At 45.2% G+C, this 15,169-nt stretch overlaps 1 protein-coding gene across 1 annotated transcript; it reads right to left on the reverse strand.

Annotated features, from left to right (window-relative positions):
• Positions 1 to 460: 460 nt before the first annotated feature.
• On the reverse strand, positions 461 to 12,256 carry ENC1 (ectodermal-neural cortex 1). The gene is made up of 3 exons (XM_072606348.1): positions 11,614 to 12,256; positions 5,449 to 7,261; positions 461 to 868 (listed from the first exon to the last, which is right to left on the reverse strand). The coding sequence occupies exon 2, from the start codon at positions 7,247 to 7,249 to the stop codon at positions 5,480 to 5,482; it is 1,770 nt and encodes a 589-aa protein (XP_072462449.1). The 5' UTR covers positions 7,250 to 7,261; positions 11,614 to 12,256; the 3' UTR covers positions 461 to 868; positions 5,449 to 5,479.
• Positions 12,257 to 15,169: the final 2,913 nt, after the last annotated feature.

The following is a 15,169-nucleotide window of genomic DNA, read 5'->3' on the forward strand; positions in this document are numbered from 1 at the left end:
TCCATACAAGTCCCAACATGTGAAGACAACCACAGACATTGTTTCAGCATGCAGGCACTGAACAATAAATAGCTAACCCTACAACAAGTAACAACAGTGACAGGAAGAGTTTTTTAAGTCACTTATAAATAGAAAAAGGAAGTTCACAGACCACCGGGGGAAGATTTCTCAACGTTCCCACTACTCAAAAACCCTTCTCTGTGAATTCCGTCACTCCCCCTACATCCTCCCCCACCCCCCACTCCCCCCCACCCCCTACCCTTTTCCCTTACAGAAACATTCCCCGAACACAGGGCAGCATGACACAAAATTCTACGTAACTGATGCTCCAAACTCTACCTACTATCATCAGCACACAGAGTGCTCCTGGTGGAGTTCTCTAGCCAGCTTTACACAGCTAGCATCCTTTTTTGTTTGGAATGCTAGGACACTGTTCGGAATCCAGCCGGCCTCCACCACAGCTGGTGCTGAGTCTTCAGACTGGCTCCTCAGAGAGAGGTGACAACCATTTCAAATTTGACACATAAATGGCGGAGTCCATGGAAATCAGGAGCTGAACATGACCCAGTTAAGGAAAAGACCAGGCTTTCTTCTCCCTCTGAAGGGCTGATTAACGCTGACATTAATCCACAATTACGAAACAAGGACTAGATCACAGGTTCATTCATTCCTATTTAAACCATGTGCTACTTGCACTGAAAATCTTTACCTCCCCCCTCCCCCCTCCCTTTTCCTTCATGACCAGGATAGATCATTTACAAGGTGCAGTGTAATTTATTCGAGTCCAGAACAACTTTTTTCTTCTTCATTAAATTCGGCTTCTCCAAAGTCAAGGTCCCACAGTTGTTTCACCAAGCCACGGAATAATCTACAATGGGGGGGAGGGGTAAGGGGGGAGGGGAGCACATAAAAAGACATGGTTAAAACCATACAACAGAAAGTTTGCATTAGGAATCTCAAAAGGGAGCCCTATTTGAGTTGGCTGACACTACTACTGTGCTCCTCTACAACAATTAAATTATAAGTAGACATAATAATAACTGCATTAAAATTGGAACAAAACACTATGCTGTCAAATAACGTTTCAATGACTATCATGCAACTGTCACTAGAACAGAGCAACAACATCTTTGGTCCTGGTCTTCTCTTTATTCATTTCTTTAAATAGCACAAAATCCTGAAGTCTGAATTTTGCCTTTATGATTAAATTCATTCATTTCTAAGGTTTTATGTTCCTCCGACATCAAATTGTAATGAACGATCCACCTTCATAAGTCAAGTGGATTCAATGTGGCAAAGGAGAGAGGTCAGAAAAGGGGAGGTTTCCCTTACTAGGGACCCCTGGGCCACTCACCATAGAGAATTCCAAATTAAATTTATTCACCATATAGAAAAGTAGACATATCCATCCCCTTACTTAAAGCATCTCTGTTACTCAGAGATATGGCAGAATTCTATCTCTATTTCTCTTCCCGGAAAAATGTACACTCTCCACAACCCAGGGCTCGATGGAGTTTGTTCTCCAAGTAAATTATTCAGTTTTCAGAAGAAGACAGCTCTGGGATGCCAACACTCTGATCTATATAGCCATACGTGGAAACATCAAGGAGCCAGTGGGAAAGAAAAGTAAGACCATGGAGCCTTTTCATTTTCCCAGAAGTCACCAGCCCTTTCAGGGCATGGAGATCATGAGCCTATGCTACCTCCTACACAACTCTGATTCCTCCAGGCATAAGGCCAGTTTTTGACTTTCAGTTGCTAGTCTTGTAGATTGGTTATTAATCTGTATGGTGGTTTCTGCCTGTTAAATACTTTGTCCTTTTTCTTGTGTATGTGTGTTGGGTGGAAAGAAGGAGGGTCCATTGGAAAGCTGAACTCCAAATGTTTAAAAAAAAAAAAAAAAAAAGAGTAAACTCAGAATTGCCCTTCTATACTTCTTTTGAATTTTTGCTTTTTTGAGTTTCAAAGTCTAGTTACTTTCCTCAGGATTGGATGGGCTTGGGGGGTTGTGGGGGAGGGGCTGTTTCATAACGGGTAACAAACACTCAAGACATTCTTTAGGATACTTTGTTATCCTCCCTATCTCCTAGTAATGTACATATCAATACTAAGCCAAAAGAATGTTTCTCATACTAGTATGAAGTTTCAAAAAGTTGTCTACCCAAGCAGGGGGAAAAAAAACCCAACAATAAAAATCCCAAGTTGGAGAAGAGAACTAAGGTCAACTAAAATCTTTCTGAGAGCCGCTGTCAGACTGGGGCCACATAGCATCATGAAAACAGAGGCTAATCACAAGTAATTTCCTTTTTGTCCCTCCCACCCACTGACAGAACAGCAGGAGACAGCAGAAATCCCCTTGGCAGATGAGCTCGTGGACCTAGGAAAACTTCTTGTTAACACTATATTAATTCGGCTATCTTACACATTTGGGAAGCTCAAATAATGGTCTCTGGGAGATTTCTGCAATTAAGGGGAAATATTTAAGGCTGAGGTAGACCACACAGAGATACTTTTAAATAACACTCCATTGAGTTTGAATGTTCTAACACTCTCTTATGTTCTATAAACTTTGAGAAGGCTCAATCAACATTTTTCCTGGCAGAATTTTGAAAAGGCCCACTTTGATCATACTCTACAATGGCCTCTAGTTACAGGGAGCCTGGCTGAAGTACCAAACTGTCAAACCTTGGCCTTCTGATAGACGCTTAGATCTCCTGTTGGTAGCTGCCTCACACCTCACCTAATACCTTATTTGCCCTACTTTTTAAAGCATCAGGAAATGCATGATTAGTTTCAAACATCCAACATCTGTCAGGTCAACTCAAATGTTTGCCAATGGTTTAGTGGAGGTAAAACTGGGGTCAGTAACGTACCAGATGCTTTTAAAAAAGCAGAGTCTCAGACTGGATGGTGGTCAATTTCAGGGTAGCTGCACCACTTCAACAAAGTCACAAAAACTATGTTAGAACTGAAAAGTTCAGGGCCAATCAACCAATTTAGAATCATAGTATCACAGATCTATAGCTGGAAGTGGCCCTGAAGGTCATCAAATACACCCACTTCATTTAACAGATGAGGAAACTGAGGCCCACAGAAGCAAAAGGGCTTACCAAAAATCATCCAGGTGCTCTGACTCATCACGCAACAAACTTACCATTACACCACACTGGTCTCTTTCCTTTCTTTCACTCTATCTGATGGAGAAACTTAGACCCAGGGAAGTAAAATGATAGCTAGTTGGTGGTAAATCTGGCCCTAGAACCCAGGTCTCCTGAATCCTAGTCTCTGGTCTTTTATTATCTTCTCCAAGGTAATAAAGTCTACCTGTTACACTGTTTGCTCCAAGTGGCAATTGGTAGCTCTTTTGGTCTACTGCCTACCAGTAAAAGTGTAACCCCAATGGGCAAATCACTTCAAGGCTGTTTGCCTCAGTTTCCTCATCTGCAAAACAGTGTTGTTGTGAGGATCAATTGGGATACTATTTGTAAAAGCCCTTGGCACACAGTAGGCACTATACAAAGGTTAGCTATTTGTTTAGCTATTTTCAAATTTCTTTCAGCCCCATACAGTCAATGAGTTTAAGACTCTAAATCAATGAAAGAGACCATGAGCTATATATAAGGAATCTGGTGGGTCCTATTGATCCCTATGCAGATAGCACACTCAGGACTAACACACAATTTGGTGCTTTGCTAATTGATGCCTTTGCCTGGGCTTTCCTTTATAACCTGCTTTACAGTTGAATCATGCATTGACATCTCCAATGAAATTACCACTTTCAGAGCATTTGTTTATTCGGGATTACTGAGATGCCATCAAAGCTGCAAAAACCAGTTTGGTTTGTAACTCTGTTCCCCTTGCCTCTCCACAGAGAAAAAAAAGTTCCTGGTTGCTCCCTCCTGCCCAGCTGCCCTGGAGGAGGTTTGATTGAGGGGTACAAAAAAACTACGGTTTTGCAAACCCTCATGGACTTGTTTCAAGAGATGACAGTTTTAGAAAGACAGTAAGCTGGAGACCACTTCTAGAATGGTGTATATTCCAGTGTGTTGGGGATAAAAAAACAAAAACAAAAAAACTTGATCCTTGAACTCAATCAGGGAAGGACCTTTCTGCTTAGTTCCCTCCACTGCACACATTAATTTTTTCCTTTGAAGTCTCCTCCACGTGCTGTTAGAGTGAGACAGGTTGGGAAAACAGAGCCAAAAACCTCTAACAAGTGGGCAGGTCTTTATCATGGATCCTCCAGAGGAGGAAGCCCTTTTTCTCCCCCTTCTTCTTAGTACTATGGCCATGAATCACCCAAACAAGTTAACACATTCTGGGCTCTGTGCTACAGCCGTTACACATGCTTTAATGATTCCTGAGGCAAAATGTGAGCATGCTTCCCAACAAACTGCAGAACTGCTACCAAGTGGGATTTGCTGGGTTTGGAGCCCCAAACTCTAGGCCTTTGGACTACCTGAGCCAAGAAGCATTCTATACTCTTAAATACACAAGACCAACGTGACACACTCAGAGAGATGACAGAGGAACAAAACTTTTGCTAGCCTAGACAATAGGGTCAACCTGATCGATCAACTCTGAAAACTAGTAGTGGCTTTGGGTGGCCAAACTATGCTAAGTGTATCCGTGTACATTATACAGATTGATAGAATCCAGGTGTGACCTTGAAAGAGGGCCATCTCTTGCTCATCAACGATATAGACCATTCATTCTAATAGACTGTTGATGCCAGATTGGAGGTTTAACAAAATGCTTCACAGAAGTTCAGGAGGCTGCACCAACGATCTCCCTAAATCTGAGAGCCACAGCTTAGCCCTGCTGCAGTCAACAGCTTCGTGCAGCTGAAAGGGTCATGGTTTTGAAATCCTTGAGCCCCCAAGCTTGAATCTTGCCTCAGCTGTGTACGCTATCCATGTGACTCTGAGCAAGCCATTTGAGTTTTCGGGACCTCAGTTCCCTCACCTATATAAATGGGCAGAGGGTTGAAGAGTTGAATTCTAAGTTCCCTTACAGGCAGCTAGATGGTGTAATGGACAGAGTGCTGGGCCTGGAGCCAGGAAGACCTCAATGCAAACGTTCACTAGTTGTGTGATCTGGTGTTAACCTTTCTTAGGCCTCAGTTTGTTCAACTGGAAAATGTGGCTAAGGGTAACATCTACCTCCTAAGGTTGTGGTGAGCATCAAATGAGATATCTGTAAGGTGCTTAACACAGTGGCTGCACACAGAAGGCACTTAATAAATGTTTGTTTTCTTCCTTCCTTCAGTCCTTCTAGAGTTTATGTAAGATCTTATCTACGTCAGGATTTGAGGGTGGAAGAACCTTTTAAGAACCTTTCTGAAAAGCACCTTGGCATAGTAAGGGACTTTAGTTAGTGAAATAAAAAAGAGCTTTTCCATCCTTCACTTTAAACTTTATAAAACCAGGGTAATCCCTATCCACTTACCTGATAATCATCTTCTAACAAGGCATCAGCCTTAAGAGGGAAGATGTTTCCAAGTACTGACGAATGCTGTGGGGATGAGAGAGTAGGGGACTGTGGTGATGCTGTTCCACACGTCTAAGGTCGGATCATAGCAGTCCAAGGTTTTGCATCTTTGAATACCGAAGTAGCCACCAACTACATACAGTTTGTTTCCAGATGCTACCGCGTGGCAACTCATACGCTTGGCTGTCACATCTCCCACCTTGGTCCACTGGTATGTCTCACTGTTGAATTTATAAGCTGAGCATGCAGAGAATTCGGTATCTCCACCCATAATAAATATCTGGTTGCCCAGAACAGCTGCTGCAGTGTATCGCCAGGGCTGCGGGCAAGTGGCTGGTACTGTCCACCTGTTCTCACACTGATCGTAACACTGAACTTTGGGTAGCTTATCGTGGCTCACACTGGTGCCACCAAAAGCAAATAACTTCAGTTTGGCACTCACTACCGCTGCATTGCTCACGCCTTCTCGGAGGGGAGCAACCATCGTCCACTTGTTAGTGATAGGATCGTACTGCTCTACTTGCTTTAATGACACAGACGGGGAAGCGGGCAGGCAACCAGTTGCTGCTGTATGTCCACCTACCACATACAGACAGTGTTTGAGTTCAGCAGAACCATGACCAAACCTGGCCACTAGCATGGGGGCAGCCTTCGACCACTCCTCATGAAGAGTGTCATAGACCCAAACATCTTTGGAGACCCCATTCTCCGACCCCCGCCCACCAGTGATATACACTTTGCACCCGATTGCACAGGCACTGAACTCCTTTCTCGGGCTCGGAATGTCTGCCTTGGGGATGATTTCCTTTGCTTTTTGGTCTACAAGATACAGCTTGTCGCACATGAAGGTCTGTCCTCCCAGAAGGAAGAGGGCATGGCCTGTTTTGCGAGGCCGTGCACAAAGGCTGGTGACTACCCCATCGTTCTGCAAGATTTTCAATTTGCATCTTATTGCCTCTTCCACAATCTCTTTGCTTTTCCTCTGTTTGGTGATGAGTTCTTCCATGGCTACGTTCTCCATGAGATATATGGCTGGCAAGAGGGCCAGTCTCACGGTCTGCAGCAGCTCAGGAAGGTAGCAGTGGCGCTTGCTCAGGTCGTAGCTAATCCAGTTAATAGCAGACTCGTACACCAGCCTTTCATCTTCAGTCTCCAGTTCTTCACTGGACAGCAGCTGTACTACCATGTCCTGGGGCAGCTGAAGGAAATCTTCATTTTTACTGATGGTTTGGAAGTTGCTGAGGCACATCCTCCAAGAGAGTTCGTAAAGTTTGGTACACTGGTGTGCATCGGACAGCAGCAGCATGCCAAGACAGTTGGTAGGATGGAGGTTCTTTTCAAGGAACTCTGCGCAAGCGTCTCGAATGTCCTGGAATTCTAGCATGTCTCCAGCTTCCAGAAGGGATTCTGCATTTTCTTCATTGATAATAACTCGGGATGAATATGCATAATCCAGCAGTAGCTCTAAGACTTCTGGGTGGATAGAATTGTCAAAGTTGACTTCACTGGACTGGCTCTCTTTGAGACCACCACTAAACATGGCTTCAAAATAGCGACTACATGCAGCCAAGACAGCTCTATGGCAAGGGAAAGTTCTGTTTCCTGCATGTAGAAGGACATCTGTAAAAAGTCGCTGCTGGCGCAAAAGATTCAGATGTGTGAGGACACTGTCAGCATATGAAGACTTGTGAAACAAATAGATATTGATTGAGCCAGTGCTGGCCCGAGATTTGCGATTTTCATGCATGCTGACTGACATTTTTCTTTCCTCCTAAAAAACAAAGAAACATTAAATAAAGTTAAGGTGGTATTCAAACAGAGCGATGTCTTTCCAGACAATGAAAATAGAAACCTTCTTCTGTTTACTCTGCTGACTAATGTTCTGAGTAGTATAAAGCCAGCTCGGTATCGAGACAGAGACAATTAGCTGTGAAGAAAGGCATTCATTTCCATAGTTTTTCTCTGGTGAGTTGCCTGAGCGATAGGCTGTTAAAATCATTGCTCAAGAGCAGGTTCATCTTGGAAAACCTGATCTCCAACTTTCATGATATTAAAGTGCTTTGCCAATGGAAGTCAGCAAAAAGAAAATGGGAGGGAGAGACCTCATTCTCACACCTCCCTGTCCTAGTCCAGCTGATTCACTGTACATAAGACGTCTTCTTTTAATAATGCTAGGACAAAGTATTAGCCTCATACCTTATGCAACATAAAACTCTACATGAAACAAACACCTACTAATTAAGTCCATCAAGGATTCCCTCAGTAAGACTGGATTTTCCTGCACCAAGTGCAAAAGATAAGATTAGCTGATGGCGGAGGACCTTTCAACCCAGAACAACTCCAAGAATACCCCAATATGTCATGATTCAGCATGGTTCAATAAAAACATTACAAAAAGGTACTCTAGATCCTGACCCAAATCGGGGTAGATTATAAGGACATTCAGGATTTAGTTCAACCCTCTCATTTTACAGATGAGGAAAATGAGATCTAAAGAACTTCAAGTGATTTGTCCAAGGTCACTCAGGTACCCAAGGTCATGCAGTTAAGCAGCAAAACTAGGAATTTAACTCAAGTCTGTTGACTTTCTTTACATAATTTATCATTTATCATAAATTTAGAATTTAGGCTGCTTTGTGAACTTTTCAAATTCTAGTTATGGAACAATACTTTCCATTCAAAAAGTAACAATTATACATTTATATATTGCTTTCACAGTTTACAGATATCATTTGCTTTTTCTTTCTAGTCCTGAAGTTGGACATCTGTAAATTGCCCAGGAAGCCGGGGTTAAGGAGCAAAAGGAACTACATGATCTATCTCTAAGGGGATTCCCCTCCAGCTTCTAACCCTTTGAGATTCTGTAATCTTCCTGCTTTATATCAACTCCGAGAAAACCAGTTAAAAAAAAAAGGCCCAAACTCTCCTCCCCACCATCACTAGGGAGCGGTGCAGATCTATGCACCTGCACAAATACGATGCATCTATAAAGCAGAAAATTCAAATATGATTTTATTACACACAGAAATGAGGCCATCTGTAGAATTTAGGTATTGAATGGAATTTCCTATGCTAATGTATGTTTTAAACATTCAGACTCTAATGCTGTCTCTCTATTTCCATCTCAGAACATCAATCTACAACTTACCAGAAATCAAGTACCATACTATTTTTGTAGAACCCCTGCCTTCAGAAGGGAAATTGCAACCATCTCTGAATCAATAGCTCTCGGAAATCTCCCAAGTCAATAAACAACTCAAGAATGTGTTTGAAGAAGCACTATGGTTTGTGGATACTTAAAGCCAGGAGATAAACAACATGGAAACAGTATCTTTACCACAACCTCAGAACATCAGGTTCTGAGCTCAGGGACTACAGAAACTGTTCCCCCTGTTCTTAAAACAGCTTTGCAGCTAATATTTCCCCAAGTACATATTTCATTTCTATTCAGGGATTCAAAAGTGTATTTCATGCACACTTAAGGACCAGAGCACCAAATTTGCACTCCCCCAAGAATTAACAGCATGTCATAAGCCGAAACAAGACAGGTGCACGGGATGCCTTCGACATAATAAGCAACAAAACATACGGTTATGCAACCTGTTTTTCTTTATTTTGGAATGTAACTTCTTGTTGTGAATAAACATCCCTTAAGAGAAATCAAGAACAGACCCACAGCTTTAGTCTATCTGGTGATAAAAGGATTGCTATGGAAAACACTGGGATGGGCTGATGTGCATCCACAATTGGGATGTGATGAAATCTGGGAAAGAGCTTTGGAAGCCACCTATCTCCATCATTTTGTCAGTGCCCAGCACTAAAGGAAGCAAATCTGCCTGTTTTCATGGTTTTGCTCTCCTGGTGATTTAAACATTTAAGTTATTTTCACGGGAGGACTAAATTTTAAGCACTTTGGGGAAGGATTTGAAGTTAAGGGTAAAATGTTTTAATCAGCAAATGATCACAAATTAAAAACCTAAGACTTGTAACCCTGAAATGATAAACCATGCTTTAAGAAAGCTTATTACACCCACACCCACAAAGCAGCCTAAGAAAAATGTGCATGTCTCTGGTGAACAAGAACCTGCTACAGACAGATGCACAAACTGTGAGAACTCACTTACCAAAACAATAGTAAGTTCCAAGCTGGACAAAATGCAGACTAGTCGAGAATCCCACAAGAAGCCAGAAATGTCTTTTTTTCCTAAAACAGCAAGGTTTAGCTCAGAGGAACTAGATCCTCCTATTACATTAATATAGGAAACTCCAGAGATGGGGCACCTTCTCTGAAATGTATAGTCTTACGCAATTCCCCGGAGAATAGGGAATTGAAGGAACTTGCCCCAGGTCACCTGGCCAAGATGGATCCAATGCAGGATTTGAACACAGGTCTTCCTGGTTCCCAGGATACCACACAACCTCTCAATAGCTATGTAAATCCTACTTGGGACTCTTAGAATTTTCATTCACATACCTCTTCAAAAGACTTCAAAATATGAGAACACTTAATAAAACATCCCTATTTTCCCACATTCTTTGTCAATTCTGTGGCACTTTCCAGATTTACGCACAAAAAGGGAGCTAAGCTAACTCAGTTTCCTTGGCTACTTTATCAAGCTGTCCAAACATACTACAGTTAACACATAATGTACAAAAATCCAATTGTTCTCTAAGTAATCTGAGTTTAAATTCTGCTATTGTCATTTGGCCCAAAGCAGAAACTTTAAAGATCAAATAAAACTGACAATTCCCTGATTTCCAGTTTCTTACTTTCAATTACACAAACATGAGAAGAAGAAACCTACAGTCAATAAGCTTATCTTTAACAATAAAATTAGTCAAATTCCTTCCGGCCCTTTTTTTTAATCCCAAGAAAAATAGCATTTACATGCAAAAAATGCAGTCAGGCAAATGCACACAAACGGAATCTTGCATTTCCAAAGAAAGCTGAGGAACCATTCTATTACCTCCTATTAACTTTTCAAAAGGTGGCTGTCATAGTAAACTTCAACTCAATAGACTTAACTCAGCTATATAATACTACTCAGCCCTGTAAAAGGAATCTGGTCTTTTTTGGATTTTAAATCTGGTTCCAAATCGAGATCTCAATTTCAAAATTAACTATTTTTCTCAGGTATTTGCCCATTAATTATGCTCGGAGGACAACATGACACCTTGATATGAGTAACAGCTTTTAATTACAATACCCTAATATCTGTAATAATACCATGAGAACACTTCATTTTTTTTTCAAATACTCTGCCAAGCCCAGAAATACTCCTGCATTAGTATTTGACTAATGAGGTTGGGATCTGTACCTTGGAGGAAGTGATCACACGCATGAGATCACAGACCCACTCAAGGATATAACTATTTTAGTCGCGGCAAGAAAAGTAAATTCCAGTTTGCTGACAATTTCACTGTTGCATTCCCTTCTGCCCGCCTTCCTTCTTTGAAATTAACAACCTAAGACAAATGCCTGCACTGGGGGGAAAACAGCTTTTCATAAACCCAGTGTGCGTCTCATCCGCTCAAGAAGGACATTTCACAGGGAATGAAGAATATATGTCTCAGCAGCCTTAACGTTCTCCTGAGGGAGGCAGAATGCAATCCCAGAAACAAACCACTGGTTGTGTCTCCCTCTCTCAGGAGGAAGGATGCTCGCTGCGGCAGGAAGCTCCTGAGAGCTGGCTGACATCAACTCCACAGTTAGGAGAGTCTTAGGGGGCAGGGACCAAGTTAGCACGACCACCGAGATGGCGCTGCTCTCCCCTCCGCACCATCCTCCCTTTGCTGCACAGCCCCAGCCGGCATTTCTAACTTAAGGGGAAATGAGGTTCCTCCGGGGATGCTACTACCTCTCGGAAACGGGAGCCCGAGCTCCTGCTTCCTGTGGCCAGGTGAAGGGAAGCATGCATTCGGCTGGCATTCGAAGGGGGGCGGCGGCTCTGCCCCTGGCTGGGAGCTCCCAGCTCCTTCACATAGCTCCAGACACACGTGTGCGAGCACACACACACATGCACATACACACACACTCCATTCTGCCTTTCTGTCCAGCCTGGGTAGCCCCTGCAAAACCCACCAAGCTCCGCAACAGGTCGGGGGGCATGGGAAGAAACTTACAGCCGGGGCTGCTTCCGGACCGCCGGGCAGGGCTGATCTCCGGGCAGGACGGATCGCCGGGCAGGGCTGATCGCCGGGCAGGGCTGATCGCCGGGCAGGACGGATCGCCGGGCAGGACGGATCGCCGGGCAGGGCTGGCCTCCAGCCGCACTCGCACACAGGCACGCCGGGCGGGCTGCCGGCTCAGCTCAGGCCAGGAGTCGGGCGCAGGCAGCCGGGGAGGCTCCAGGACCAGAGGCGGGGCACGCAGAGGCTCCGGCTGAGGCTCCGGCTCCGGCTCCGGCTCGCTGACTGCGTCTCTGCGATTGCTCCCTGCGCTCCACTCTCCGAGCCCTCGGCCGGTCCCCAGGCCGCTGTGCCCGAGCCGGCCCGGAGAAGCAGAGCCTGCGGAGGAAGGGACGGTGTCTGCGGCGGGCGCTACGAGCGCGGCTGCCGCCGGAGGAGGCGGTCTGCGGGCTCGGGCTGGGGGAGGGAGCAGAGAGGAAAGGGGCCGAGCAGCGCCGCGGCGCCGGTGCACACTGCCGGCTGCCGGCTGCTCAGGCTGCCTGCTGCCTGCTGCCTGCCTCCGCCTCCCTTCCTCCTGGGCTGCGGCCGCCGCTGTCTCCGCCTCCGCCTCCTCCGGCTGCTCCGGCAGTCTGGGCCCGGCCAGCGCGGGCTGGAAGGTATAAGAGGCGCTGCGGAGCCCGGGGGGGGGCCGGGGCCCCTTATGCAAAGAGAGTGACACTCCCGAGAGGGAGGCAGCCAGGGAGGGGGCGGAGGAGCCGAGGAAGCGAATTAGCCCGGGCAGCCGGTGGGGGGTGGGGGGGTGGAGGGAGGAGGAGGATGCAGGGAAGGACGTTGTCTTAGGAGTTATATGGCATTGGCGAGGAGGGGGAGGAGAAAGGATGGAAGCTGGGAGGGGGGTGGCAAAGAAGGGAACAAGAGCGGGCACCTCCACCCCCACCCCCTGTGACCCGAGAGCCCTACGAGAAAGAGATGCACCAAGGCCACTCATAAATTAAATTGACCCGATTAGGAGACTATTATGGCTGCTCTCCCCCAGCCGGGGTGCTAGATGGCAGCGAAGGCATGTGCCAAGTGAACGGACCGGCAGGGGATGCGCTGAGGCAGTTGTTCTAACAGATCCTCCGAGTGCCAGGCTGGGAGGGAAACCACGCGATCCTCCCTCTTTCCCGGACCAAAACCATGTGTGGGCATGGGGTCTCCCCGTTGGGAAGGAATGAAAGCAAGCGAGGGGCAAGCGAGAGTCAGCGAAACGTGTGTCCACTGCTCTGCGTCAATAGTTCGTGGAGGGTTCAGAGGGGGCTTAGAAAGGGTACTGGGAAAGGGCACGGAAAACACTAGGATTGGGGCATCCTGGCACCGGGAGCCCTGTGTTGGAAGAAAGGGAGGTGAGGAGAGGGTACGCGGAGAAGCCGTATCTTACGCCAGCTAGGAAGGTGGGTTCGGGGCTTGGCAAAGCAGCGGGGACGAGAAGCCAGGGGCTCCTGACATCTCTCCTCCCACCTCCCCGCAGCAAGCCCGCTGCCCGAGCCAGCGCTCCCCGCAAAGTGCCTGCGAGGAGCCGCAGCCTCGAGTTTGGGGTCCGGGCTGCGGCGCACACCACGTGCTCCGCAGCCAATCGCCGGGGCTGCGAGATTCAAAGCATCCTCCAGCGAGGAGCCGCCCTGATAAAACCTGCCCCGCCGCGATCGCCCCCTCGGATCACCAGTGCCCCCCCGGGCTTATTCATTTGGGGTGCAATAAAAATGATGCGGCCGCGCCACCAGCTTTTGTTTCTCAGGCATGCCAAGAGAAAGGAAACGTTTAAAAAGTAAAGCTGTTTAAAGACATTCAGTTTTCAGTAACGTAATTCCTCAGTCCTTGCTAGTCTCAGCTTCGATATTAAAACTAACGCTTTGCGTTTCCACTAGGGAAATAAAGTGTCGATTTAAAATTCAATAGCCAAGACTCTTCAGTTCCGAGGACAGCCAACCACTTCATTTTACAGATGAAGAAACTGAGTCCCGCAGAGATCAAGTGGCAGAACCGTGACCAAAAAACGGTCAGAGGGAGAGGGTAGAGTCCTCTTAAGCTCCAGTCTTTCCACTGGAATAGCTCCACCAAACTATGTGGCTGGAAAATAATTCAAGGCTACTAAGCAGCTTCACCCAGTACTTCCTGTTGTCCACAGATTGATAATTGCTTTGCTTTCAGACCTCGATACACCATTTATTTCACTTTATGATCTAATCCCAGTTGGCTTTGCTCTCATTCATCTCTGGTACTGGATTTAGGAATTTCATTCTTTGCATACAAAGAAGGACAGTGCCCTCTGAAGTCCTTAGTTAGCATTAAATCTGTGAAGCCTCCTACTTACTCCTTACAAAGCTTTTTCATAATTTAATTTTTGTGTGTCCTGCGACCCAGACTACTTCAAAAGACAAGTACGCGAGTGATGAATTCACAACAGGAACACAGCAGTGGAAACTTCAGGGGCAGCAGGAAGACAGATGCCGAGAATAGATTGTCATGCCGTGTTCCTGCACAGAAAAAATATATCATTATAAAACAAAACAGAGCAAAACAGTGTATAAATGAATGCTGAAAGTGTGAAATATAGAAATTGGTGGATATCACACAAGTGCCCATTTAGAAAGCATGTTTTTCCAGTCTTTATCAAATTTTTTGAGGAAATGGCCAAGATTTATGAATTTTGGAAATGCTTTCTTCCATTGAAAAACTTGCTGCCGTTTGAAAGCCAAATGTTGTCTTCCACTTGGAGAAATTTTTTGGTAATAAGGCTATTTTCTGTAATGGAGAGAGGGATAGACCAGGACCTTGGAAGAACTGAATTCTAATCCTGCTTCTTGCTAGCTGTGTGAACTTTGGCAAGTCCCCTTGCCTGAGCCTTAGTCTCCTGTTGTGTAAGTAACCCAGGGACTGGAATACCTACATCAAGGGCTTGTTATGTGGCTCAAATAAATTGATATTTATTCATATTGTTGATATGAATAAATATGTAAAGCAGTTTGTGTCAATTCCTGTTATTATGGCATCTCAGCCACTTTCTAGCAAGTGAGTTAACCTGTCTATGCTTAAATTTCCTCTTCTGAAAATGAATATAATTATATTCACTTATCTCATAAGGTTTTGTGAGCACCAAACCCAAGAGTATATATGAACATCCTTTGCAAGTTGTACAATACTATGTCAACATAACTTGCAATGAAATGGTAGACATCTTAGCTCCTGAACAAGAGAGGTCTTTCTTTTCTCTCTTCTTTCCACTTAAATCAACACCAAAATTGGGAGTGAGGGTGGGAAAGGGGGAGGAGGAGAAGGAGGATGAAAAAGAAGAGCAGAAGGAGAAGAGAAGAGAAGAGGAAGAGAAAGAGGAAGAAGTCCAAGGGAAGGAGAGAAGGAAGGAAGGAAAGAAGGAAGGAAGGAAGGGAGGGAGAGAGGGAAGGAAGAACATGTATTAAGTACTTACTGTGTACCAACCACTGTCCTGAGCATGAAGGAGAGAAATAGAAACAGAAGATGATCTCTGTTTCCAAGAACTTCAAATTCTAAT

Source organism: Notamacropus eugenii, chromosome 4 (assembly GCF_028372415.1).
Source record: "Notamacropus eugenii isolate mMacEug1 chromosome 4, mMacEug1.pri_v2, whole genome shotgun sequence".
Lineage (NCBI taxonomy): Eukaryota > Metazoa > Chordata > Mammalia > Diprotodontia > Macropodidae > Notamacropus > Notamacropus eugenii.

Coding starts and splice junctions, on each gene's coding strand:
- ENC1 (XM_072606348.1), bottom strand. CDS start 7,249: ATGTCAGTCAGCATGCATGAAAATCGCAAATCTCGGGCCAGCACTGGC.